Here is a 27793-nt window from a genome sequence, read left to right on the forward strand (position 1 = left end):
AAAAGTTTGATTGACTTTTAAGGTATAGAATTATTGCTTTCCTAAAATATTTTGCTTATTTTCAATTGTGTTTGGGGCGAAATCTTTTAAGGTCATAGTTTTCCTCTTCATGACTTTTTTTTCTCTATGTGATATTTGTTATTCTTGGTGCTGCATCAAGTGGTATTATAGTCGAATTTCATAATTCCTAATTTGGTGTGATATTTTTCAACGTTCTCTTGTGCTTTGTTGGTAAGCTTCATCCATCGTCCCTCTTCTTTTGCTTCCACCATTATCTTCTTGATCGATACACATCCATAACCTCCACACATATCACACCCCCTTGTACGTCTTCCACCTGATCCTACTATCGGCAACTCTTGGTCACCTAAGATATCTGATTCTGCCATTAGAGTCTGTAAGGCAAGCCCCTATTCTGGACCAACACCCACTATATGGTTCCCTCTCCATGACTCCCACTGTTTAATAATTAGCATATTCAGTCCTTAAACTGGCAACAACCCTGCTCCAGTTAGTTTCTCAAATTAGTTTGTCAAACATTGGGCTTTGCCTTCCAACACTAGAGCACATAGATTATCTTGCTTCCTGTGCACATTGGCAAATAGCATCCTACTAGTCTTTGACAATCTCCTTGCTGCTACCATTTGTGAGCTCTGCATTGAGGAGATCCCTAGAAAGGAGTGAATCTCTATCTCTACTTCTTCCACAGAAGATCTTACCCTTGTGCGAACATGCAACAAACAGGCTTCCTCTTGCTTCTTTGTTTGCTCCAGAAACTATGGACTTGCCTCTGTGGACCTCAGAGCCTGAGCTACAATCAACAGTGAGACTTGGAACATGCCTTCTTTCAGCAACCCCAAAATCCATATCGCCTACTATAGATACTCATGATCTCCCTCTTAGTTTGCTTTAGATTGCTGGATTGACATCACTCTCAGAGGACAATAAAACCTATTGAAGCCTTTCCTGCATGCCAATCTTGCTGCCCCATCGGAACCACACACGAAAGGAGATCTATTTCTTTCATCACAGAGCAGCCGCAGGAAGGCCAAAGATTTCTGTCGGGGCGACTAAGTCCTATATTGATTTGGCTGCTTCATACAGATAATCCAGAGGACAAACAACATCATTCCACTGCCCAACCCTCTTTGCGATCTCGTGCAACAATTAGTCCAATCCAAGACTTCAGTAAATAGTGAGCCTGGATTTGGTACTTGACAATTGGGTTCCTATCCAAATTCATTATAAACAGAACTACTAAGAACTCATCCAATTTCTGTCATTTGATCAAGGTCAGACAGTGACAACTAACAATAGATAGACTTGCATAAACTTGGTATAATCACAATCTCTTTGAAAATTACTTTCACTTAATTAGTTAGTATAATTTTTTTTTCATTTATTTAATTTTTTTTCCATAAAATCCTTGCATATTGGTATACCCTATTTATAAAAAAAGGATACCATAATCTATAATCTCTTTATTTTTGTGCGAGTTTAATATCATATTTTAATCTATAGCTTAAAATCATTATTCAGAAAAATAAATCTTCAGTTTTGTTTATTGTATTACTTTACTTTATAAACATCATTACTTGATGATATGCTTAGATTCATATGATGGGAAAAAAATAGCATTGCTCTTTGTCCATGAGACATTTATTTGAGTGAGGGGTATTAAATCAAATACCCATTTGGAGGATTAGATTCATAGGAAGAATGCATTTATATTGCTCTTCACACACACATGAATCCTCACGTATAGTCTCATTATTCTGCATTTAGACAAGAATCAAGTCATTTAATTGAGTGATATGAGAGTCACATGTTATACTAAAAAAGAAATTATACTAAGTAATCATTACTATAATTTATATAGTAACAATAAAGTTGAATGGGAGCCTTGGTGCAATGGTAAAGTTGCTATCGTATAACCTAGAGGTCACGGGTTTGAGTCTTGGAAATAACCTCTTGCAAAGCAGGGTAAGACTGCGCATTATAGACCCTTCCTCGGGACTCCGCATTGAGGGAGAGTTTTGTGCACCGGATTATCCTTTTTTTTAAATCATTACTATAATTTATAAGCGTGTAGTAATATGATATATCTTCTTATATTTTTGAGCTTTAATTGTCTCATATCAACATAATAAGTTGATTTTAATGCATGTGTACTTAACATACTAACTTATATAAGTATTAGTTCAATATTTAAATTAGTGGATTTGCAAATTTAGCAAGAGACACTTGAGCTTCTATCTTTACATGTTGACTTTGTTATATGCCACTTTTTTAGTTTTAATTCCAATGTTCTCATCCTCTTGACTTTTGTTTTCATATCCCATGACTATTGTGGAGTTGCAAACACTATTTTTCACTTCGTAATTAGTCATGCAATTCCTCTTCTTAAGAAGAAACTAATAAGGATTATGTCAATAAAGTCTTGAAAAACCATAATGAGAAACAAGATTGCCTGACTTATTAGAACAAACAAGCAAGGAAAGATAATGAAGAAATCATGTTGAATAAAGATAGTGAAACAATTGTTCTTTATACTTAGAAAGGATTGCTAAAGAAAGATGTTGACAATTTGCTTCGAGTCACATTCTCCTTGGCGGGGAAGAATAATGTTAATTAGGAATTTGTTTTTTAAAAGTTAGACTTTATGGAAGTTAATTTTGATAGATCTTTTTGTCTAAGAGAATAAGTTAATTGAGGAAGCTTTTTATATTGTTTAGAGAATAGTGATAGTCAATAGAGTCTAAATTTTTTTATAGAATAGGTGTGATGCGTTCCAAGTTCGATTGAGTTCAGTTATATATAAGATTGATTTCTTTTCTATCATATTTTAATTTGTTTTCAATTTTGTTTAAATTGAGTTTTCAATACAGACCCTGGTTTGAAATTTTGTACTGTTGTTAGATGATGCAATAAAAAACATATCATTTAGATAAATTATCAAAATTTAATTACATTATTACATGACACATGTAATCTCTCCTATGTTGTTCTATCAGTCATGTTGATAAATACCATGTCATCGTGACACTTGACACCCCTTGACATACTACAACATGGGTCAGGATGAATTAAAATAATATTTATTAATTTTGTAGCATGTGGCCCAACATAATTGTACCATTCAAAATGAGACAAAGCCCTTAGGTATATGACTATCTTCTCTTTTTTTCTCTATTTCTTTCTATTTTCAATCTCTAATTTGCCATTGGCATCATATGCTAGAATGCCAATACAATACCGAAATAATATCGTTTTTGTCAAAAACTGAAACTCCGACACTCTAAGGTTTTGAACTGACTATAATTCCTCATCTTTGAATTTAACAATGTTCCTCTTCCTGTGTGTTTTTCTTTTCTATGTGTGATTGATGTTCCTTCTAGTGTATCACTTTTACACCCTTTCTATTTTAGATTCTTATATGTTCAAGCCTACAATGACTTCAGTAAGTATAGACTAAAATTTGTGTATTTCAGAGATGCGTGACTGAAATACCTTATCATGCTTGGCGGCACAATCAAAATGCACCATTCTAGTAGTTTTTCAAAATATAATATTGATTACCATGTGTAATCTCGCATGAGCCACCTATGTTGACTGTGCTGGCACTTGGCATGCCTTGACACACTTTAGCAAGCATCAAGAAGAATTTGTTTATTATCTTTTTTCTATGATTCTAATCCAATTGGCTATCTATTTGCTACAATTTTGTTTTGTTAAGGAAACAACTAAATTGGAAGAAATAGAGTAAAACTTACATGAATTCATCACTATAATGAGTAAAACCGTTCTTAATTCAATTACTAATTGATATAATTTTATTAAAAGTAGAAAATTAGCAACAGAATAAAAGAGAACTAATGGCTAAAATTTAGATGCTTAACACACGGTGAACAAACTTGTCTAGTATTGGTAAAAATTTCAATTCATTTTCTAATTTATTCAGTCTTATTTTGAGTATTAAAATAATAAAGCACATCTAAATTTATCTTTGTATGCTTAAGTGCATGTTAAAATGTGTTGAAGCCCTAATTGTCATTATAAAATAGAACCAAAATCATAACATTTAAGCAAGGAATCAAAACTTTGGGATAGAATGATACTCTATCCCCCACTATTCCACCGCCCCTCCCTTCCTCTTCATCTCCTTCCCTCCACCTTTGGTTCACTACTGGTTCCAGATGATCATTAAAACTCTGGTTCGGATTTAGATTTCAAATCTTTGCCCTTGCAATAATTCTCAGGAAATTGGACGTTAAATCTTTTAAGGTTTGTGACTTGTGAGTTCTGAATATGAAATACCTAATTTTTTGCCTCATGATCAATATTGAGACCTATATGCACCTTTACACGGTTAATATATCTTTGCTTATGCTTGTCTTTCTTGGATATTTTACTAATTACAATTTAAATGTTTTACAATCTTTTCAGTATCGTATGGCTGGGTTAGCGGCTATTGAGATTGCTCAGAAGGTGGCCAAGTATTGGCGCTTTCTTCGACATACAAATAAAAATGGTAAACGCAATAGAAAAAAGGAAAGAATCAGTATGGTGAGTCAAAATAGAGGTGGTGTGTGCTGTAGCACTACTGGTTTATCAGAAAGTTCAACATTGCATAGTTCAAATGAAGAACGATCTGCTTCTGGTCGTCATCTTTCCTGGCATGATGTGTACTCTATTGCTGTCAAATGGAGGCAAATCTCTGAACCTTGTGATCCTGTTGTCTGGATAAATAAGCTAAGGTAATTGGTCGTCTTCTTTTTTCTTGATCCTTTTTTTTTAATTGACTTGATTTTTTTTTGTGGGAGTAATTATGATACAGTATGTTATAAAATATAGATTGGAAGAGCCTTATTCCTTCTGATTATGTTCTTTAAAATTGTTTTTCTTCAATTTAACACTTCTGCACCATTCACTAAAGTTTTTTTTTCTCATATTCTATGCTTTAATTATAACTGCACAATGCAAATATTTCATTTTAGTAAAGAGTTCCAAGGATAGTGGGCACATATAATGAGAAATGCCTTAAGCCATCTTTCAGGCAAATGAGTTGTCTATATTATATAGATGCAGGACAACATAGCATATTACTGACATACCTCATTGCAAGGTTTGAAATTTCGTGCCGTATCGCCCGATACGCACGAAAAATCTCGTTCCGACGCGGCACCGGCACCGGCACAGCGCCGGCACATGAATTCCGGCCGGGCGGCATCTCCGGCGGCGTCGCCGGCTCCGGGCGGAACCTCCAGCTGCGTCGCGCAGCCTCGGCGACACTCCTGAGGCGTCGCGAGCCTCGGCGACGCCGCGAGGCGCCGCCCGGGGCCGGCAACGCCGCCGGAGGCGCCGCCCGGGGCCGGCAACGCCGCCGGAGGCGCCGCCCGGGGCCGGCGACGCCGCCGGAGGCGTCGCCCGGAGCCGGCGATGCCGCCGGGGCCCCGCGACAGTCCGGCGTCCGCGTCCGCGTCGGCGTGCCGCGATCGCGCGATCGCGAGTTTTTTTTTTTTTTTTTTTTTAAACTTAGGTATTAATTAGATTTTAATAATCAACTCCTAGCTATAGTTCAAAGTTATAATTCGGGATAATTTAAATAGGCCCTATTAAAACCTATAAAATTATCAAAAAAATTTATTAGGCCCTATTAAAACTTATAAAATTATCAAAAAATTTTATTTTTTATTTTTAAATATTTAGATTAATTTTTTTATTTTAATTAATATATTTTATATTTTAAAAATACCGAAACTATATCGGCACGGTACGATACGGTACCGAAACTGTATCGTTCCGGTCCAAGACCGAAACTCCGGCACGGCTCGATATTTTAAACCTTGCCTCATTGTATAGGTCATGGAGATTACTGACAGCTGGCAGTTTCCCTTGTGAATGTTTCATTCATAAATTGTCAAATTTTGTATTTGGTATTCTGTTGCAATGGTTTCTAATTTATTGTTTATTTTATAAGCTCAATTGCGAAGCTATTATCAATATCGTCTGATTGTGATAATATTTTTAGTGAATATGTTCTGAAGAGATAACATTGAGTTTTTTTTTTCTTTCCCTGATTTTAAAAAACAGTGAAGAATTTAATTCTGGATTTGGCTCTCACACGCCAATGCTTCTTGGGCAAGCCAAAGTTGTTCGCTATTTTCCCAATTACTCGAGGTATGAATGAACATCTGATACTCAAGTCAGTAGTTGCAGGGTCAACTTACAGGTTCATCTTCACAGGACTTTTGATGTAGCAAAGTCTATTATTCGTGATCTGAAATATGTGAATAATGCTGAGGATAGATTTATTGATCTCTCAGATCCTGACAAGCTGCAAAAGGTTGGCACAGTAACCCTTTGCTACAATTAGGATCTCAGACTTGTGCAAGTTTCAATTATGACTAATGTATGGGTTATAACTGTTCACTAGAACAATGAAAAAAAATGCTGTGTTAAGTTTTGATCTCTTGAATTAACTCCTCATTCTTGTTTAATTCTCTTGCCCTTTGTTATCAAGTATTTGGTGATTTCATATATTGTAATAACTGGTGAATTATATCTCTTTCATGGCTCATTTTCACTATCTAGTGTCTATATCACCTACAGATAATGCATGCAGGATCATGCTCTGACCTGTATAATGTAATTGGTGAAAGCTTTTGGGTGGGTACTACCTGTGAGAGCACACTGTTTGAGGGGTAATGACGTCTCAAGCTATTATGTTCTTTTTTCCTTTATTAGGATGTGTTAGTAGCTACATCATTTAACTGCTATGCCTTTTCCATTTTCAGGAAGCGCCTTGAAGGGACAAGGATTACTCTCCAACAAATGTAGTTCCTAATCTTGTTTTTTTGTAAATTAGACCTTTTTTTTTCTTATACGGTTTCATTTTACCTCTTCTGCAGAGATAAGATAGGTTATGATTTTGCAATTCGTACACCTTGTACACCACCTAGGTGGGCTGAGTACAGCCAGGAAATGGCTGCAGCATGGGAGGTATGATGATTGACCAAAGGTCTTTCTTTATGGCTCCTGTGGAAGTAAATGCAAGATTTAAAATGTTCATGTTCCTAACGTTTAACATTGTTTAGTTGTGTTCTAATAAATATGGATTTTCCCACAAGGCAATGTTATCAAACATTTCCACTATGAACCAGAGGTGTATTATGTCCTGTTATTCCCACTATGAACCTGAGGTGTATTACGTCCTGTTATTCCCACTATGAGCCAGAATACTATTGCATCCTGTTATTCCCATTATGAACGGAGTTGTATTGCATCCTGTTATTCCCACATGGTTAGTTTAATAGCCCCACAACCTACAGTAATGCAGGTGCAATCAACTTAAGGGTGGACCAGCCTCCCTAAGTTGAATAATTTAGTAGATATTCTATCAGCACATACTATTTCAAGCTTCCTACTAGGTGAAAGGTCCGGTGAAAATAATTCAGTTGAAACTCTATCAGCACATACTATTTAAATTTTCTCGCTAGGTGAAAGGTCTGGTTTCACCGATACTGACCAGTATTCCTGCTTCAACACTACCAACTTTTGTGCTGGCAATGTTCTCTAGTTTTAGTGAACCTAGCATCCGTAATTTTCTTTCTGCTTTGAAACCTTGCACTTCTTTTTTTAGTTTGTCATTTGTCTTTGCTTTCCCTAGAGAACACCATGTTTGTTTGTGCTAGCCAGAGATCTTATGAATCAATGTTGAAATTTAAGATTCCTGCTTATGGGGTTGATTTTAATGTTCTACAATCAGCTCTGCAGTCCAATTCCAATCATAGTTAGGAATTTACTTAGTTTGCATTCAGCGAGTTGCCTTTTTCTGTTATTAATATTCTTCAGCACACTGGATGCAGCAGTAGCCAGTAGTTCCTGTTATTTGAACTCTTTTTTTTTTTTTATCTGGAACTTCTTTTCAATTTTGCTTGGTTGTAAATGCTCGCTGAATCTTTTATGGCAGACCCTCTGCACTGCTTACTCCAGTGAGGTTTATTCCTCAAATGACGTTAGTGCACTGGAAAATGTCAGATATGGGATCCTCAGAATGACTTATTACTGGTACTAAGACAACATTTAATAAAATTTGTATTTGGACGATATCCTTACATAAATACACAATGGTAAAATTTGCAGGTATAACTTTATGCCACTGTCAAGGGGTTCTGCTGTTGTTGGTTTTGTGGTATTGCTAGGATTATTACTTGCAGCCAACATGGAGTTCACTGGAAGCATTCCTCCAGGCATTCAGATCGACTGGGAAGCCATTCTATCTCCCAACCCAGATGCCTTCACGGCTTCCATTAAACCTTGGCTTTATTCAAATATCAGAATTAATACAGCTTGGAAAGAATATCCGGATGTTACTTTGGCATTTGCAACTACAGGCTCTGTCATTGCCGCTTTAAGTTCATATGATGCTTGATAAAGCTTTGTTGTGATCGTTGAAACATCTCCTTATTCTGTCTCTCCACTACTTAACTGGGATATATCGTGTGTATGAATTACAGTGTGTTCACTTCTTTGTTCTGCAAAATTGTATTTTTCTAAAAAAAAATTGTGTTTGCCTTGTATGCCTACAATTGCTCCCCAAAAAAAAACCCCTGTTCTTGTAGGATACTGGCTTATTGTTTTGGAAATTGTGCATTTAGAGAATCTAAACTGACTTGTACCACATGGTTGCTTGGTTTCTAATCCAGTTAAATTCTAAGAGCTTTTTTTGATTTGTATAATAGTACTATTGAGAAAGGTTTAATTTTATTTTTTTTTCTAAACAGAGAATAATCTCATATCCAATAAAAGTTCACTGGTTTGTGTTGTCTTACAAAATTGTAGTTGTTTTGGCAATGCTTATTTTCCCTCCAAGATGCTATTCTTATTTTGGCTCATTAAGGGGATATTCCTTTTTATACCTGGTAATGGCATCTTCCTTCCCTCACAGTTTGGTTCAGACTATCGAAGGTGGCCTAAACAGATTAGTCATTCACCTCCTGTGAGAAATAAATGTGTGTTCCAATTTCATAGTTTTTCGAGCATTTTCTTTTTTTCAAGCATTAATACATTCACTCTTTCCAAAACCATTACTTAAAACCAACACACACTGCCTTGCCTCTTTCTTCCTTCCTCTTTCTCCACGAATTTCCTTTTTGAAAAGCAAAGTTGATGTGTCATTTATGTCATACTTCACACACAAGAAAGACAAAGGTCTCCCTTTTCTTTTCCCTCAATCTCCCAGCTCTCCCAGCTCTCACTGGAACCTTTTCATGGAGATCTTGACCTCTCTTGTAGAGAGAACGTTTATGGTTTAACTACCCAGCATTATTCCTCCGATCCTTTCAGCATTTAGATCGCATATAGATGCTTCAACGAGTGTTGTGCCCTTTTGACATGCTTTCTCAGAAACAGAAGAAGTTTTCTGTATGATAAATATATTCGACATCAAGTTGCCTTTTTGCATTCCAAAATTAAACAGAAAACTAATAGATAAAACTCATTATGTAGCGAAGCAAAACAATGTCCCCCTCCACACTGAACAACAGCACAAGAAGCGAGCAGCAGACCTGCTGCCTTCCTAAGCCAACCCAATCCTCAAGAGAGAGGGGAGACTTTCTTTATAAAAGAAAAGAACAAACAACTACTATCAGATAGAATAACACTAACAGACGACTATAACGAGAATGCCATTCTTTTATCTAGACGAACCAGATGGCGACAATGCTCAGAAACAGCCCCAAGCTCATCGTCTTCCCCACTGCGTAACCTCCACTCTGCAACAAATGCACCAAAGAGTTAAAACTAATTAGAGCATGGAACAGTTTTAGAGCTTCGTTGGGTTGAACTTGGGCTCTGGTCAAATGGTGTTCCTATTCTTATCGGACTTGAGGGTTTCAAAAAAACTCAATTTAAATGGAGTCTGAGGTTCGATGTACGAACGGCACACAGCTGGCCGTCGTGATCGGATCGGAGGGCTCGGATCTGATCTGATCAATCAGTGTGGAGTACGTACCGTTTCCGCAGCATCGCCAGGGGAAGGAGCCGGGGCGGTGGTTCCCTCGGGCGGGGTCGCTAGTTCTGGCGATGAGATCGGGCTGGCGCTCTTCCTCGCTTTTGGCGGCGCTGCGGACGGTACCTCGGCGGGGGGCGCAGCAGCAGGAGTCGGTGCTGCGGACGGCGCTGGAGAAGGGAATGCGGGAGGAGGAACCGGCGGGGAGCTGGTGGGGACAGAGGCGGTAGGTGGCGCAGTGATGGGGGTGAAGGCGACGGGTGCCGAGGCGGGAGGGGAGGAGAGACGCAGCGAGAGGGGAGGGGAGGAGATGGGGGCGGGCGGATGGGCGGGGGCGAGACGGGCGGAGGTGGATTTGGAAGGGGCGGCGGCGGGGGAGACGCGGGCGGAGAAGGAGCTGGCGGGGGAAGCAGCCGGGGCGAGGCGGATGTGCGAGAATGGGGGAGAAGCATGGGCGGCCGGGGCGGTGCGTTTGGTAGTAGGGGCGGCGGCGAAGAAAACCGGGGGGATGGCGGTTGAAGCGGCGGGGGAGGACGCCGGGGACTGGCCGTGGGCGGAGGGGGAGAGAGCGAGGGAGTGGAGCGCGACGGCGAGGAGGAAGGCGGCGCCGCGATCCATGCTCGCTCTGCTTTCGTCGTCACTGAGCGAGCGAGTGAAGCAAAGCATGATGATGGACGCATAAAATACAAAGTAGAAGCACCCGTTGCTTTGTTCCTTCCTCCCGCACGGAATCCACCGACACAAGCGCACCACGACATGACGTGGCGCGCATCGACGCGGCGCCCTGCAGGGGCTGGCTAGTATGCGCCACTCGCATCTTGTAGTTGCCCAAGTCGTGTCTTAATAGGGTTCTCAGAGGCACCGCACGAACTCGGGTGGGTGCCGGGATCCTATGCGACCATTATGTGGATCCCACGCCATCAACGGCCGTTGAAGTTTAGGGAGGTCAGCTGACAAGGTGGGGCCCAGACGACAGTCCCAATTAGATGCGGGCCCTGGGGCGGGGGGTCGAGGCGAGTGTGGAAGAAGCGTTGGGTGGCGTGCTGCGGGTGCGCGTACTGTTCTTTTTTTTATTGTTTGGTTTGTTATTGACTGGAGAGAGATTACTAGAATATAGGTCAGATGATATTTTTAGGGTTAATTAATGAACTGTTTTTGTAAGTTTTCTTTAAGGGTAAAAATCAAGAAAGTATATTTTTTCTAAATCATTATGTTATTAACAAGTTATGAAATTAATAAATTCTTCTCTTCAATAAAAGTATTAATTGATTATAATGGAGTCACACGATCGATTAAATATTACCATATGTGAAAAAAAGATTAAAAAACTATAATTAATAACGATGAAAAAAAATAATATTATCTCTTTCGTAACGAACTCCACTTAGAAACCACTCTAATCAACTCACAATTTCAATCACACTCAACTCAATATACTAATATAATCTCCATTTTTATACTAAAAGAGTACTTCACCACCATTATTCAAGTATATATCTTATAATACTATTCAATATTATTATTTTTCATCTAATTTATAAATCAATTTATTTAATATTATTATTTTTCATCTAATTTATTAATTAATCAGATATATTCTAATAATTATAAAATCATAAATACTACAACATAAATAAAAATAATAAAAATTAACATTGTAACAACCGATTCAAAATGTAAATGAAAAATAACAATACTTAACAATACAAAATATTATTAAAGAATATTTAAATTAATTATACACAGTAAAATAAAATTTCTTTTTATAAAAAAAATTAAAATAAAACAAGACGCTATTTTGACTTTTGATCATGGAATCATTAAGGAATACAACAAATACCATGGAATCATGATGATAACCTTAAAGCACGAAGAATATTACTTATAATTCCCAAGAAAAACTACATCCGGCAACATATCGCCAGTTGTAAAATGTACTAAAGCATATACATTAATATTATATTTATTATGTAGAGCACAAAGCGAGAAGGGGAAGGCAGATACACCAGTTCAAATGCTTTAATTAGCATCAAGTATGTTAGAAAAAAAAGCTTTGTGGTGAATACATCTCTATTGATCCCGACTGAGAACCTTTTTCTGTTCAAGTAGCAATATATATATGACCCTGCTTTCATGGAAAAACCTGCGAGTGTCAAGCATTGTCATGTTTCAAGAACAAAGTCTTGTAAGATAAACCATTCTGGAATAGTATCGATTAGTTGCATAATCCATCAGCAATTGCAAGGCACAGTATTGGTAGATCTATCTCGATGGCATTAGTTTTGCTGTTATTCAGCATATTCTGATTTCAATAATCAGAATAGCTAAAAAATGAATACCATAGCATCTCCCGATTTTAGGAATCCTATGAAGATCCCTTGAACATGATTTGATTGATAATGCTATCAGTATATCTCACAAGTTGGGGGGAAACTGATTGTTTACATGCCAAAATCGCTTTCGAATTGATGCAGCGAGCTCGGTTGAGAAGTCACCACCATGCAGAATGAGATAAATAACAAATGTCGCGTAAACAACTACCGCAGCGGAAAATATAGAGCCTAGCAGCAAACCTTCAACTTCAGAAGAGAAGAATTCCAGTAATAGATAGCCATTGATAACTATTAGGAGCGCCGCAACAACCCAAGTTAGCATCTGCAGCACAGACAATTCGATAGATTACTCAGCTTCTACTACTGCATGTATATATAACGAGGAAACTTGAATTAAACTGAAATAGTGAAGATCCAACAGGACCTTCTTAAAGATTGTGAATCCATGAGAAAGAAGCTGAGAGGGAATACAAACTGTAGGGCTTATAAGATCTTCAAATGATACATATTTTCTTAGAAAAACATGAGTACCAGCACTTTTGGGCTTTTAAATTGAATGATAGGTAACATGATAATGTAAGTTGGGAATATGGATTTGCAGTTACAGCCTATAGATGAAATACGAGAAAATTCATAGCATCAAGAAAAATAATGAAAAACGAATAAAAACTACAATTGAGGTTTGCAGCTCATGACTTACTTGTGTGGTACGGCCAATTTTAAAAATTCCCATAACTTGTTCCTTCGACACCAGTGTGATCAGCGGAATAAGGGCAAATGGGATCTGAACAGATTGAAGCACATTAAGCCATTGGTTCAGCACATCTAGTGCAGAGTCAGATGTGTCAAAAAATAGAGCAACCACAATAGTTGGCACAATGGCAAAGCTTCTAGTGATCAATGACCTGATCCATTTCTTTAAAGGTAGATTCAAAAAACCACCCATGATAAACTGTCCAGCATATGTACCGGTGATTGTACTACTTTGCCCGGCTGCTAGTAAACCTATTCCCCATATATAGAGAATCGGAAATAGTCCTTGCCCATATTTCTCTTGCAGAAATTTCCCTGCATTCTCAAGGCCTATATTTTCTGCTTCTTTAGTACCATAAAATCCCTTTGCAAAAACTGTTGTAACAAACATATTTATTGAAAACGAGACCATTAGGGCTAGTGTTGACTCAATTGAGTAATATCTTAATGCTTCTCGAACGTGAGTTTTCTTGTTAGGGTCAATCTTTCGTGACTGTACAAGAGCAGAATGCAGGAAGACATTATGTGGCATTATCACACAACCAACAACTCCAACGGCCTCCCTTATTGTTTTTGATCCAAGTTTTGGAACTAAAACACCTGTAAAGAGAAGACGAGAGAAACTGATGTTCTTGAAGTAACAAGATGAAAATTAAACAATTACAAGCCATAAAAAAAATTCTCTACCAATCAGAAGTTCCGTTTCACTAGGCTTGGCTTCTCTGAAAATCCATGCAAAAGAAGAAGCCATTGTAGTAATCAGAATTGCAAAAAATGCTTCAAGTTTCCTCACACCATAGTTCTCCAAAAACAGGAAAATGAAGCTACAAGAAAAGTCTTGACTTGGTTATTAACAGAGGGGATGAATTTATTCAAAAACTCTCTGCAGGAACTACTAGTAAACTGATGAAAAAACAATAATGTAAATGAATTAATTCAACCTATTTGCAACCATACACTGTTTTTATTGGTTATATATAATATCCTTGTGCATTTCCTTTTCTGTTAATATCTAAGCTTCTATCTGTATGAAACTAGAGTTCAGAAATAATAAAATAACATCCTATCAAAAAGTCAACTAGCTCACTATAGTTTAAAGAAGATGGGAGACAACACTTTAAAGTCTAATTACTTAGCCTACCTAACTCATATATATTGCATTTAATCAATAGATAAAATTTAAGAAATGGTACTAACTGAGAAATCTTAAAGATCAGCTCCCAGCTGGCACAAATCCTGCGTGAAGAAATTTTTAAAACGCGAGGCTACAAGGAAAACAACTGATGTTAGTGACTAATTGACATCAACATCAACAGTGACGCAGGAGATGCCATTTAATGTTAGACTTTCACTTGGGAAACGTTATCAAACCAAAAGAACCATTCAAAATTGATGGAAACATGATGCTGTTTAGTTAATGAGATGTGGCATCTGATATCGGTTTGAGAAAAGGATAGATTTAAAAGATATCCTAGCAAAGCTATGCAATTCTTGGACACAAGGTAGTTACTAGTCAGCTAGATTAATAGATGTAAACGAATGCATATTGGCCTACATAAAAAGTACATCTTTTAGCCGCTGCAAGAAGTAAGAGAAGCTCAAAGCAATTTAAACGAACCGGTTCAGCTCCTACCAATCCATGGCCGTGATAAGAACTCCTGCCCAGAGTGGAAGCATGCCACGGCTTAATATCTTGATCGCTATGGCGCTCCCAATCACCTCCTGGATGTCCGCCCCGATCATGGCCACCTCCGCCATGAACCAGAGCACCAACCGCGCCCAGCGTGGGTACTCTTCCCGGCACAGCTCCGCCAGATGCCGCCCGGTAGCCACGCCGAGCCTGGCCGATAGCATCTGGATCAGCAGCCCCATCGCCGTCGCCCACAGCAGCAGCCAGAGCAAAGAATAGCCTGCAATAGCTCCGGCCTGCAGATCCCCTTCCAGATTCCCCGGATCCAGGAACCCTATGCTCATCAGGAACCCCGGCCCGGTGAAGAGCCACAGTTTCTTCCACGAGAAAGGCGGCGCCGATGACCCGTCGTCATCGTCGGCGTCATCCTCAGCGATTAGGACTTTTTCATGGGCTTCGTACGCGCGCTCGGATCCCTCATCGTGGCCGTTCGCTATCGGATCGCCGTTGGATCGGATCGGGAGGAGGGGGTTCGCCTCTTTCTCCTCGGCCGCCTCATGGCTCGACGGCGACTCAGGGCGAGGCAGAGAGAGGAGGCGAAGTGGGAAGTAAGCGATGCCTGAGCTATCACCGGCGCCGGAGGAGGAGGTCGACTTCATCCTCGGCGATGCCGCCGCCTTCGCGTCGCGATCCTCGGCTTTATGCTGAAAGGCCCTCGGATCTCAGCTACAAAAATCCCAGTAATTAACGTAATAAAATTGTTAAAAAGGTCCGTAAAAGGCAAGTCCAAGTCACGTGCCCGGAGTAAACTGATCCCATTCGACGACACCCACAACTCTACCCACTATTTGACTGTTCGACTATGTGGACCCCTCAAACCGGAACGTGGGTAGTCAAAGTAATGCACACCCTCACGATACGTACCCAAACTCTACAACTCCCCCAATTGGCGGAGCAGCGACCAGCGTGGAAAGTTCTAGACTGGGAGAAAGGAAGCGTCGGCGATTAATGGAGGGACAGCGCATCCAGCGTTAGTTTATAATATACCGTTTTGGGTAAAAACAGCGTGCGAATCTAGTGGGAGGGAGATTGGATTCGATTGGTCAGAGAGAAACGGCTGGTGCTGCTGAAGAGGAAGGGACTGGCGAAAAAGAAGGCGAGGTGCGAATCGAATCGATGTCAACTGATCGTTATCAGTTTTGAGTTAAATGATAAAGACAAACCACAAATTTCTAATTTGACATGCTAACAATCTAACACCTAATCCTCATCCTTCATCAATCGGATTTGGAATCGACATATAACAAATCTGAAGTGGTACAATTTGAAAAATGTGACTCGTGTCGGGGATAAACGGCAGGCCGAACAACAAGAGCCCAATCCAACCCAACCATTGAAGCATAGAGCCAATCTCAAATTGGCCGAAGAGTTAGGCCGGTAGGTCCCGATAGTGTAGAAAAACAGATGGAGTGGCACACTTGATCTCTAACATAAACCAAATTTTACTTTTGACTTTGAAATTAACGTTCTTAATCACTCGTGGCTTGTGCAATGTTCCGGTTAAGAACCACTCAGGGACGTATCACCAACCAAATCGCCTCACCAGAAGGGAACCGGATTTAAGGATGCTGAACTGTCGAGCAAGGGCGGAACCAGGATTCTTCCGAGGGTGGGCCAAATTTTTTTTAACAAATTGATAAAAAATAATAAATATATTTAGATTATAATAAAAAGTAAATAATTATCTAAGAAATGCTTAAAGATCAACTCTTCGTGTCTTCAAATTCTTGAAGTCTTGAATTATATCATCATAAGAAATGCTTAAAGATCAGCGCTTCATTTGGGAAGCATCATCTGGAATGACCCGGATGCCAACCAATTCAACATCAACCAACCAATCCAACAAAACCAAAAATTTCAACATCAACAGATCAATTCCACAACCAAATTCAATCCATCAACATATCCCAACAGCCATGAACTAATCTCAACCAAACAAGAATCTAATAGAACATCAACCCTAAACCGAATCAAACACCCACGATGATATCACCATCCAATAGATCAATCCAAGAAACTAATAAATCAGCAACCTAATAAAATAGTAATTCTAAGCAAACAGACTCAATTAACCATAATAAAGCTTACCTTAGTTTGAACCCTTATACAACTCAGATTCCAGTTCCCTTTCCTCCTCCCTGCCGATCCAAAGAAAACTTATGATTCGTGCCCTAGCATTTAGCTTAGCCCTAATCATGCTCTGCCGCGATTCCTCCGATCACAATCTTCACCTATCGATCTCCCAAATCGATCTGTAAACTCCATCAAATTCAGAAATCCAACACAACAGCAACAATCCAAATTAAACAGGATCTCACCTTGGTCCCTTTTCTCGCTGGCGAAGGAGGCGACAACTCTATGGGCTGCAAACAGTGAGATCCAGAGCGCGAAGACGGCGACGGTCGGGGCGACTGCGGGGAAGGGAGATGCGGCGTGAGTAGGCAGGGGAGAGGAGAGGGCGTCCGTTTGTTCGCGAACCCTAGCGTGACGGCGGCAGGCGGCTCTGCTTCAGGGAGAACGACGATGGAGAATCACCGTGGTCATCGCTCAAGGAGAAGGCAGAGTTACGGCAGAGGGAGACCTCACGCGGTCACGCCGATTGCGATTTCGGGCGGAAGAAGAAAAGGAAATGCTGCGTCGCGAAGGGGAAGAGGAATCGCGATCGGTTGGTAAAAAGAAGAAGAATCGCTGCAGGGGAAAGAAGCTGAATCGCGGTTCGGGAGAGGAAAAGTTGCGGCTTTATAAATTCCTAACGGGTTAATGGGTTTTAAACCTGAATTCCATTAATCCTTTTTTTTTCCCGTATTTTACACAGACTGGGTCATGGCCCAACTTGGCCCACCAGTAGCTCCGTCACTGCTGCCGAGTCCTGTAATCAAAGTAAATGTAAGAGGGAAGGTCAGGAGTGCCCTAGCGCGACCACTCTGACGCTTAAATCAGCAGGCGAAGAGGAGGAAGAAGAAGGAAGAACAGAGGAGAGTGGGAGTGTGATTGTGCGCGGGTACCTGAGGGCAGAGGGGAGTGGTCGCTTATATACAGGAGAGGAGTGTGAGATCATGTCTTAATTAAGGAACGTGTCCCATCATTAGTTAATACCTTGTCAGAAAAGATATGTAATGATCAGATTACAAGTCCCATTACTGACATACATTTGTAAGGTCACGTTGCATGTGGATGTCAGGGCGGTGATCATAATTACAGCATAGAGGACTTGTCAGACGGAATGATGGGAATCGGCATAGTTGGGCACCGTAATGACTATTTTGTAGGGACTTTAATTGAATCCGACTGAGGTCAAGGTAGCCGAGCTGATTGGAGGATTCGGCTCGGAGTTGTGCCTGGGGTATCAAGGAGTCGGCTTAATGGGGAATCGTCAAAGTAAGAGGATTTGACTACACAAGAGGGTCCGAGTGGGGATTCAAATCAGGCTAAAGAGACCATATCTTAGAGACCTCAGACTCGGCCTTTAACTTGACTCAGTCGATTCGGATCGAGCGTGGATTTGACTCGAGGGGCGACTCACTTAAGAACCCAGCTCGAGTTCCGGGGGGAAGGGTCATGAGTCAAAGGTTGACTTGGTACAGCTGTAGAATCGTTAGATTTGGGCCGACGAGGAGCTTGGGCCGAGGGTCGAGCCGCCCCCGGTTCTGTCCTCCTAACCACCCATAACATGCAACTTGACTTGGCCTAATCTATTATGTTATGTCATTTGCTCTATCGATCTAATTTGGATTCTATCTAAATCGGCTCGACTTGTTCTGGTAAACTCAATCTCAAAGATTGAGGTTAACAAGTTTAAGTCTATCCTTGTATTTATGCATATCATCAACTTCCTCAAGCAATTCACTTGTGTCTCATTAGTACATCCTTAGTTATATCATTTTGTAAGATCGATCACTTGTTATTCAACTATTAGTTTAATTCTCAAATGATAAAATTTCATCTTATCGACGCATCCTTAGTGATATCATCTTACTCTAGGAAAGGAAGATGCTGCCTCTACTGTAAGATGATAGTATGAACAAGGAAATTGGCTAAGATGTGGCCCGATTTAAAACTATGATGCAACACGATAATTTTTAAAGCAAAGACACGACGATCATCAAAAGGCATCTCTCTCGATAGAGAAAGAAGAGATGTACCATTTGGGAAACAGGACATTCCTTTTACTCTCTATTTAAAAGTAACAAGTAGCAACATCAAGATATACAATATATTATTCTTTACTCCATTTTCTATTTGTTCATCTATTATTTTTTTCATTATTTTCTCTAAAGTCAATTTGAATATTGAAGGAGTATTCATCTCGACTCCCCTTCTAATATCTTTCTTGAGTCTTTCCAATTATTCATTTAAAAATCTCCATGGTACTCAATGGCTAAGCCCGACTTGACAGAGGACCAACGAGGACCGGCCTGATATAAGCTCAATCTGACAAAGGATCGACCCAAAGGAGAATTGACCTAAAGAAAGTCCGACTTGAAGAAAGCCCGATCTGATAGACATCTGACTTGCTGAAGCCGACCTCATAAAGATCGACCTAATGAATATCCATTCAGTTGAAAGTATTTGATCGTGATTATTTTATTGAATCTGAATTGGTCCATCTCGGATAAGACCCATTTTTTAAATTTTATTATTTTTCATTGTCGTGTGGCGAGTATGAATTTTAGTGGCATGCATCACAATGCGTGGGTTAAACGTGGTCATCAATGCCAATGTAAATTTCATTATGAACATATAGGTAAAGTGTTCTTAGCGAATTTGACAGTAGAGACGATGATGAGATAATGAATTGAGAATGGCAATAAAAGTAAATAACTTGGACGAATTTATCAATTAATTGCTCATCCATTTCTTATGAGAAAAATTATTTATTCTTTTAAGCATGTCTACTCATTGCGTCCTTCCAACCTCAGACTTTTATGGCGACATGACTGCTGACGGACCCTTTGCTCCGGCCACCATTCCCCACTTCACATGATCATCACGCTATCTCTTTCTCTTCACTGTTCACTGTCTATTGTTTGCCAGAGAAACGGAAATGGCGCACCACAGAACAGAAGAAAAGAGGTGGACGGTGGGTTCAGGGGAGAAGAAGGGGAATCGAAGGCTTGCAGAGGAGGAGAGGGAGGAGCGCGCGAGATTCTCGGCGTGGAAATTGGAGATGTCAGAGAATTAAAGCACGCAAAGCAAAGGCTGTTCATCAAACAAACGCTCCCGCTGCACTGTGCTCTCGCTGCTGCACTGTGCCGAGCCAGAGCCAAGGCCAGTCTGATATCATCATACTGCTTCAATTCTTCCACCGGTCTTGATCATCCAGTCAACATTCTTTTCTATAGATTCTGATTATGAAAAACTTAATAGCAAACTTCAGCACGCAATTATTCACGTTTATTTGGAGGGCATGTACTGTAACTTCGGAGGGCATGTACTGTAACTTAGGCGAAGGAAGGCTAACTGCCAAAAGAATCATCATGCATATATATGGCGAATTATTATTGGCATTTGGTGCGCTTGGTTAATTCCGTGTTCGAGCAAACAACGTAGACGTAGCCATGGAGAAAAAGAGGGGCGGAGGACGATGCATGTCTGCTCCTTTTCGATAGCAGAGTTTGTTTTTATGTGAATTTGATCGGACAAAAGTCAAAAGTGTTGAACACGTGAAATTATTCCATCAGGTGGGTTTTGATATATATATATATTTCGATTATTGATCTGTTATGGGTGTTATGATACGGCTCGTAAAGATTAATTTTAGGACGGGACATGTCAAATAAAAGAAAGGCAATTTGTCCGAACACGTTGCACAGACAGAGGGAGACCCGACCTTCAAAGTTGACTCGACTGGTTGACTGGATCCATCCATTCCGACTCACTTAACTCACCCAAATCCCTATTCGGTCACTCGCTCATCTACTTGGCCACTCGCCTATCTATTCGGACTCTGACGGCCACAGTCTGCCTAACTCCCTGGTTTGCCTAACTCCACGATCTACATGCCTAATTAACTCCCAGTTCAACTTCCTCGTCCTGTCCAAACCAAGAATCAAGATGCCGAGAGTAAGAGTCCTACTCCCAACTCACCAAACAAGATACTCCTATATTCAAGCCGTGTCGATTCCCTTCTGATCTTTCTCTCTCAGCCAGTCAAATCTTTTTTAGTCAATCACGTCGCAGTCGAATCTCTCAGACAGTCATACTGTCGTCGCCAAGAAGTCATGGGATCTGACAATTTGTCCCACTTATCATGCCTAATGATGCGACTTTATTATGACAATTAGAAGATATTTCATACCGTAATGATCGTAATAAGATCCTGACAAGATAATATTCTCTATAATAACGAATTAAAGACAGCTCTTCCAACAAAATCGATCTTGCTGCACAGATATTCTTCTTAATTAACCATAATACAAGCTAGTATAATTCTCTCCCCTCTCCGTCTATATAACCTTCTGATATTGCTCACCCCGTACACAATTCCACAATCCGCTTCTTCTTTCAAATTGTTTCTCTTTCTTCCTCCTTAATGACTGATTTAAACGTCGAAGTGGTCGAGTCAGAGATATCCCTGATCTTCCTTCTCACTATGTTGGTGCTTACAGGTCCCGGAGCTCATCTTCTTCTACTTAGTGCTGCATGACAGGTGACACAGGTCCAAGAGGCGATCTCAACATGAACATTGGTTGATGCATGGTAATTTAACGATCGAGAAGTGGTTAATTTTCACATTCATTTTGAGAGTTAGAATCGAGAGCAATTAACAACATTTATAGATTCTGTTTTTGCTGCTGGCTGAGTATGATGATGATGATAAGAATCGTCCTATATTTGAAGAATTCAACTTAAACCATGAAAGGAATGAGCATAGACAAGTTGAAGGTATCGATTAATTGATCGAGTAAAAACAGAAGACAACGAGAGAGTTAATTAGTAGAACGTTAACGAACTAGTGAGATTTTGGGAGTTGGGAGGTTTTGAATTTCAGTTGGGATCTTTGTCGCAATAGACTTCCGTTACAAATTTGTGACAGAAATCTGAACCGTTCGATTTTAAAATCAACGGCCGATCGCTAAACCTCTAAACCCTAAATTCTAAATCCTAAACCCTAAACTCTAAATCCTAAATCTTAAACCCTAAACCCTAAACTCTAAAATAAATCATTCATTCAATCTACGGTCTGGATTTAATCTTAACTTTAAAATCTAACGGTGTAGATTCCCGTCACAAATTTGTGATGGGAGTCTATTATGACACGCAACTTTTTTTTTTTTGAATTTAATTGGATGGGCTAGGTATGATAGAAGAAGTAGAAGGAAATATATACGTAGTCTATTAGTTTTAAAGATTTTTTAATTTTTCTTTTCTTTTACAATAAAACAATCATATGCCCTCGCGAGCTTAAAATATAATTAATAATAGGTGAATAATTATTCTTTTATAGTTTTAATTAATAAGAGTGATATCTAAGTTGTTCCTGCGTAGTTTGTTCCATATGCTTGACCTAATTTTTAATCATATGCTTGACTTAATTTAAATAAGATAGTTTAAATACGTTTCCTTAAACATAATCAAATTATTCCATTAATATATATAAATTTATTTTAAATTTAAAAAATATAAATCAATTATACTTATTTATTATCTATTTATTAATTTATTATTATCATTAATATTATTAATTTAATTTATTCAAAAAAATTAATAAAATATTAAATTGATTTAGTTGTAGAAGTATAAATATTAAATTAAATTATATATTAAAATCTTTAAATAAATAAGTTAAATAAAATAATATTAATTATATTTTATTCTTCATAATTTTAATTATGTGATTATTTAAGATTAGGCATGATAATTTAAATTAAACACTCTAATAAATATAAAATCATCTAACTAAAATTATATTTACTCAATAACCACAATTAATAATATACATTTATAAAATACAGAGAATATCTAGACATACATTATATATATTATATACAAACTATATAACTTTTAAGATGATTTTTAATAATTTAAATTAAATTGATAAATATTAATTTGATATAATAATATTCATAAATTAAAACTTAAAGTATAAGAATTTAAGATTTAATTGTATAACTATTCCTAAGAGCATCTGCAATGCTCCTGCGTTAATAACACCACAATATTAATAAAAAATAAAAATATATATATGTGGGGTGGGCCCGCCAGGGGCTGGCCCACCCCACTGCTGCATGAATGCATTCAAGACTTTGAACACGTTCATGTGGCGTTCATGCGGAGGGGTGTTATAACACCCCTCCACAACGTGGATTAACACCCTTGGGTATTAATGAGATGTTATTAACACCCCATTGCAGATGCTCTAAATAGTTAATTTTTTTTAATGGGACCGGACCGGTCATCCAGGGATTGAGTCATTAAGACTGACTGGGATTATCATTTTTTTACTAAATAGTTGATTTTGATCTATTTAAAATGAATTTTAATAAAATTTAAATAATTTCGATAGAATTAATAAAAAATATTTTAATATAATAATATTACTTTGTGCACAATAATTTTAATTAAAATAAAAATAATCAAGAAATCTTAAATTTAAATTCTAACTCTTACAATAACGCTAGAATATACCTCATCAGATATCCTTTTAACTAACTTTTTTTAAAAAATAAAATACTCTTTTAACAATTCATATAATGCAGGAGGAGGTCGCGCCGGACGCCGGAGAGCGCCGGTGGGTCGCCGGCCGTCAGCCGCCCGGTGCATGCTGGCTTAATTTCCGCCGCTGATTGCGTGCTTTACGTTTTGAACTGCGAGTACAGTAGGTTTTGGTAGATGCGTTCAAAATGTTTTACTGCCACTGAAGCACATCACACATCATCTCCCCCGTCTCCTTTGATTTGACATCGGAAAAGAAAGCCACCAAACTTTGCTTTCCCTTCTCTCTCTACCTCTACACTGCCCCTCTCAGCCCTTGGATTAGTCTATTCCATTTCCTAGTCCTGTTTCTTCCTCTTCTTCTTCTTCTTCTTCTTCCCCCTCCCTTCGTCTTCCTCCTCATGCCAAGCTAGCTAGGTGCAATTGCTAGCTCCTTGTAGCATCATCGTCTCTCTTTCCTGCTTTCTTTTCGATCGACCTCGTTTTGGATCTTTCGGAATAGTCTATCGTCGTGTCTTGGGGGGGATCGATCGATGGAGGAGCTGCCTCAGCAGTTGAGCGGCGGCGGCGGCCCAGCGACGGCGGAGGGTAGCAATTTCCTCTACCTTCCCTCCTTCACCGCCGCGTCTTCGTCGCCGGCTGCAGTCTTCCGTGACCGCCCGGGGAATAATAATGATCACGGTTACTACTACTACCCCCACCACCACGCCTACCTCCACCCCCCACCGCCGTCGTCTCAGGGGGAAGCATCGGGGTACGCAGAGGACGGAATGAAGGCCAAGATCATGTCGCACCCGCAGTGTTCTACTCTTATCGCCGCCTTCATCGACTGCCAGAAGGCATTAATTGCTGATTTTAATTATTTCTCGGTCACTTCTCATCTTATTTCGATTAAATATAGCTTCTATATATAATTATGCAGGTGGGAGCGCCGCCGGATGTGGTGGCGCGGCTCTCGGAGCTGTCCCGGGAACTCGACTCGCGGTTGAGCCGACGCCGTCGAGAAGGCTCCGACGACCCCGAGCTCGACCAGTTCATGGCAATTATTCGTTTTCCCTCTCTTTCTCTCTCTCTCTCGCTCTCGTAATCGTAACTATAAACATTTGCATGTGTACAAAAGAAGATCTAACAGATGATTATATATATAAATGAAACAGGAAGCGTACTGTGACGTTCTGGTGAAGTACCGGGACGAGCTAAGCCGGCCGCTACAAGAAGCCACGGACTTCCTCAAGAGCGCGGAGTCCCAGTTCAACGCGCTCACCAACGCCGCCTCCTCCTCTTCTTCCCGGCCCTTGTCTTACTCTGGTAATTAATTCTAAACCAAGCACACATTATAATACTAGCTAGCTAGTTCGAATGCTACTCCACTGCTGCCCATCCTTTTGTGGAGAATAAAGCCTTCATTTAATTTGCTTTGCTCCCATGAAAAAGAAAGAGGAGTGAGAAGGTCGAACTGTAGCAATCCTCTGCTGTTTACTCCAGCTTATCTTCTCCTTTGGGCGACATGCATTTATGCTCACAGCCACAGCTGGTGTTTCAGTGAATGATAAAGGGAGAGAGAAAAATTAATGGCGTTAGGGGAAGGAAGTCAAGGAACAGGTGACCTCACAGTGGATGCAAAATGCCTGGTTTTGCTATGCTTAGATCCGGTTCTTAGGCCCTCTCTCTCTCTCTCTCTCTCTCTCTCTCTCTCTCTCTCTCTCTCTCTAAAAAGAAGGCTTATCTTTATCAATTAAGGTTTCTTCCTACTCTATCACTGTCTCTCTCTATAGATCTCCACATCTCTGGTTCTTTATTATTAACAAACGAATACCTGATTACTCACTTCAGAAAAAAGGTATATATATGGTATTTTATAGTATACCTTTTTACATACACACCACATAGTTTCACTACATTAATTAGAGCTTCATTATCAGTTGCTGCATATCAATTTTTTAGAGAGGAACTGAAATATTATTCATTTTATCATGGTGCATCTATCTTTCTTTCTTTTGGGTTTAATTTTAGTAATCCTTTTTCTTTGCTTTCTTTGCTTTCTTTTACAAAAGTTGCAGTTTCATTTGCAATGCTTGCTACTATATATAGAAGTCAATATAGATGAATTATCTTAAAAATTAATCACAAATTATGAAGTGAAAATGATATATGTTGAAGATTCAGGTATGCTAATTAAGAACTTAGTTTTGTTGGCCTGGCCAGTATGTTAATGTGCATGAACAATGGTTGGCAAAATGTGTGCATATATATATATATTTGCAGCAGAGGAGCAAGAGGAAGATGCTGCGTCCTCGGAAGAGGAACTTGATCCGAGCAGTGGAGAAGCTGCTGATGGACTAAAGATGGATCCGCGAGCCGAGGACAAAGAGCTGAAACTCCACCTTCTTAAAAAATACAGTGGCTACTTAAGCAGCCTCAGGCAAGAGCTCTCCAAGAAGAAGAAGAAAGGGAAGTTGCCCAAGGAAGCCCGGCTGAAGCTACTCAAATGGTGGGAGTTGCACTACAAGTGGCCATATCCATCGGTACGATCGAGCTGAGTAGTCCATTATATATATTCATCTCTAGTTCTTGTGTCTTGATTTTTTTTTTTTTGTTGACAAAATGCAGGAATCTGAGAAGATTGCCCTGGCCGAGTCGACAGGCCTGGATCAGAAGCAAATCAATAACTGGTTTATAAACCAAAGGAAGCGGCATTGGAAGCCATCAGAGGACATGCAACTGATGGTGATGGAGGGGTTTCATCCCCATAATGCTGCTGCTACCTTGTGTATGGAAGCTGGGCAATTCATGGGAGGTGATCAAAGCCTCTATCGCCTCCTCGGTCCCTAAGTTATCGAAGCGCAAGCTCTGGATTATATTAATGCATGTTCGAGTTCCCTTGAAACCATTGTTAGTCTGCTGGTTGCACTGTGACTGATAGTTTCAGTTTCTCGATATAACCACAGATGTGTGCTGGAAGATACGAGGGGGAATTGTTTGTGTATATATGTTGCACTGTTGTGGACTTCGCTAACTACAATCTTAAGCAGTTGAGGTCCATGTTATCAGGGAAATTAAGAACAAGAAAAATAGTTGAACAAGTGCAGGATAGAATAAAAAAAGAAGAAGAAGAAGAAAGCAACTGAATTGCATGCTTACTGCCATGGAGGAGAAGAATTATCTCTGGAACGGTTGTTTTGTTTCAAAATCGTACAATGCCAAAAGGTGGCACTGCAACAAATACAGTGGTTGGTTCTAGAGAAGTGAGTAATACAGTGGCGGGGCTCGGTCGATGGTAACTAGGTCAATGGGCTGATTACCTGTTGATCCGATTTAACATATCAAAATCACAATCGACCTGTTTCTAGGCAAGGTTAATCACGGTTCCGATAGTTTAAACAGTTTAATAGGTAGTCCTATATATATAAGATCTTTAACAATGTGGGTATGCTTGGATTGACCTAGGAGGACTAAATTCAGCAAGGCATTTGGTGCTTGGATCATCTATGAAGTGCCTAATAGTGAGTATACATATTTGAATCAACTAATTTGGAGCTCAAGGTCGAAGATTTGATTAAGTAGTTTGGTGTGTCTACCTCGTTTCAAAAGAATTACAGTGATATGTTCATGTTTGAAATTTAAATAGATATTATTTCGATTAAACATCGTGGATGGTCAAGTCATCCGTCAATGAATTGTCCAATGTGTGCAATTTCTTGATGGAGTTCAAAGGAGAAGATAATGAAGATCTGAAATAAACTTCAATAGGAGGTGAGAATGGTGTCGGAGAGTCTTAACAAATCACTCCATTGATCGAGTTAATATCCGTGGAAGGAAATAGAAGAATAGGAGAAGAAGAAGACGTGTATATATAGTTGCTCAAATTGTCGAGAGAAAGTTGTTCGTACCTTACGAAAGGTTTATATACTCACGAAGAACGTCTCTCCCCGTCAACCTAAAAGAGATCAATAGTTGAAGCTCGAATAGATCGGCTCTGACGATTGCTGACCTGAGGTCCCAACATAAGACATTTAGGGACCAAATCTGCCAATCTCGTAACCGCTCTGCGGCGCGACAGACGCTGATTATTTTTACCTTTTGGCTTTATGTATAGGTCTAACAATCTCATAACCACCCTGACCCCTTTGTAGACACCGTACGTACCTTTGGAGAATTTTGATAGTTTCTGTGTAAGGCGAATGGTGGCGGTCAAGACCGAGCAAGACCGAGCGACGCTGAGACCAAGACGGTCGAGACAAGATTTTTGAGCCGGACGAGATTGCTTTGGAGACCCAAGTGAGGTCCAAGACTGAGCCCATACTGAACCTAAAATACAGCCCGAGCTGGAGACGACAGCTATCTCACCCT

At 39.7% G+C, this 27793-nt stretch overlaps 3 protein-coding genes and 1 pseudogene across 4 annotated transcripts in view; 2 read left to right on the forward strand and 2 right to left on the reverse strand.

The window, feature by feature from the left end:
* The window catches only part of LOC141828963 (suppressor of RPS4-RLD 1), a 29893-nt gene extending 21223 nt beyond the window's left edge, over window positions 1–8670 (forward strand). The window contains exons 16-23 of one of the 2 annotated variants that reach the window (XM_074716358.1): window positions 4447–4757; window positions 6094–6180; window positions 6247–6346; window positions 6613–6704; window positions 6798–6836; window positions 6912–7002; window positions 7973–8070; window positions 8146–8670. In XM_074716358.1, coding sequence (XP_074572459.1) covers window positions 4447–4757; window positions 6094–6180; window positions 6247–6346; window positions 6613–6704; window positions 6798–6836; window positions 6912–7002; window positions 7973–8070; window positions 8146–8434 — 1107 coding nt within the window. In that variant the 3' untranslated portion in view covers window positions 8435–8670. Of the gene's footprint in view, window positions 1–4446; window positions 4758–6093; window positions 6181–6246; window positions 6347–6612; window positions 6705–6797; window positions 6837–6911; window positions 7003–7972; window positions 8071–8145 lie in introns of those variants that run through there. The other variant, XR_012601861.1, reaches the window with a different exon arrangement.
* An 816-nt stretch (window positions 8671–9486) lies between these two features.
* LOC141828801 (uncharacterized) lies at window positions 9487–10770 on the reverse strand (annotated as a pseudogene).
* A 1146-nt stretch (window positions 10771–11916) lies between these two features.
* LOC141829200 (metal transporter Nramp6-like) lies at window positions 11917–15419 on the reverse strand. Its single transcript, XM_074716618.1, has 4 exons — window positions 14732–15419; window positions 13786–13922; window positions 13046–13698; window positions 11917–12667 (listed from the first exon to the last, which is right to left on the reverse strand). The coding sequence occupies exons 1-4, from the start codon at window positions 15385–15387 to the stop codon at window positions 12428–12430; spliced, it is 1686 nt and encodes a 561-aa protein (XP_074572719.1). The 5' UTR covers window positions 15388–15419; the 3' UTR covers window positions 11917–12427.
* An 8343-nt stretch (window positions 15420–23762) lies between these two features.
* On the forward strand, window positions 23763–26485 carry LOC141829297 (homeobox protein rough sheath 1-like). The gene is made up of 5 exons (XM_074716742.1): window positions 23763–24282; window positions 24366–24482; window positions 24601–24751; window positions 25709–25968; window positions 26054–26485. The coding sequence occupies exons 1-5, from the start codon at window positions 23977–23979 to the stop codon at window positions 26273–26275; spliced, it is 1056 nt and encodes a 351-aa protein (XP_074572843.1). The 5' UTR covers window positions 23763–23976; the 3' UTR covers window positions 26276–26485.
* The last annotated feature ends 1308 nt before the right edge of the window (window positions 26486–27793 follow it).

This window comes from Curcuma longa, chromosome 5 (assembly GCF_044706935.1).
Source record: "Curcuma longa cultivar G26 ecotype Majalengka, Jawa Barat chromosome 5, ITB_CL_G26_1.1, whole genome shotgun sequence".
Classification (NCBI taxonomy): domain Eukaryota; kingdom Viridiplantae; phylum Streptophyta; class Magnoliopsida; order Zingiberales; family Zingiberaceae; genus Curcuma; species Curcuma longa.

Bases quoted from the DNA above. Each gene is read 5' to 3' on its own strand.
- LOC141829200 (XM_074716618.1), bottom strand. From the start codon at position 15,387: ATGAAGTCGACCTCCTCCTCCGGCGCCGGTGATAGCTCAGGCATCGCT. The intron at 13,923-14,731 runs GTAGGAGCTGAA...CTTTTCTTGTAG, and splicing joins CTTATCACGGCCATGGATTG to CTTCATTTTCCTGTTTTTGG. The intron at 13,699-13,785 runs GTAGAGAATTTT...TTCTCTTTACAG, and splicing joins TGAAACGGAACTTCTGATTG to GTGTTTTAGTTCCAAAACTT.
- LOC141829297 (XM_074716742.1), top strand. From the start codon at position 23,977: ATGGAGGAGCTGCCTCAGCAGTTGAGCGGCGGCGGCGGCCCAGCGACG. The intron at 24,483-24,600 runs GCAATTATTCGT...TAAATGAAACAG, and splicing joins CCGAGCTCGACCAGTTCATG to GAAGCGTACTGTGACGTTCT. The intron at 25,969-26,053 runs GTACGATCGAGC...GACAAAATGCAG, and splicing joins ACAAGTGGCCATATCCATCG to GAATCTGAGAAGATTGCCCT.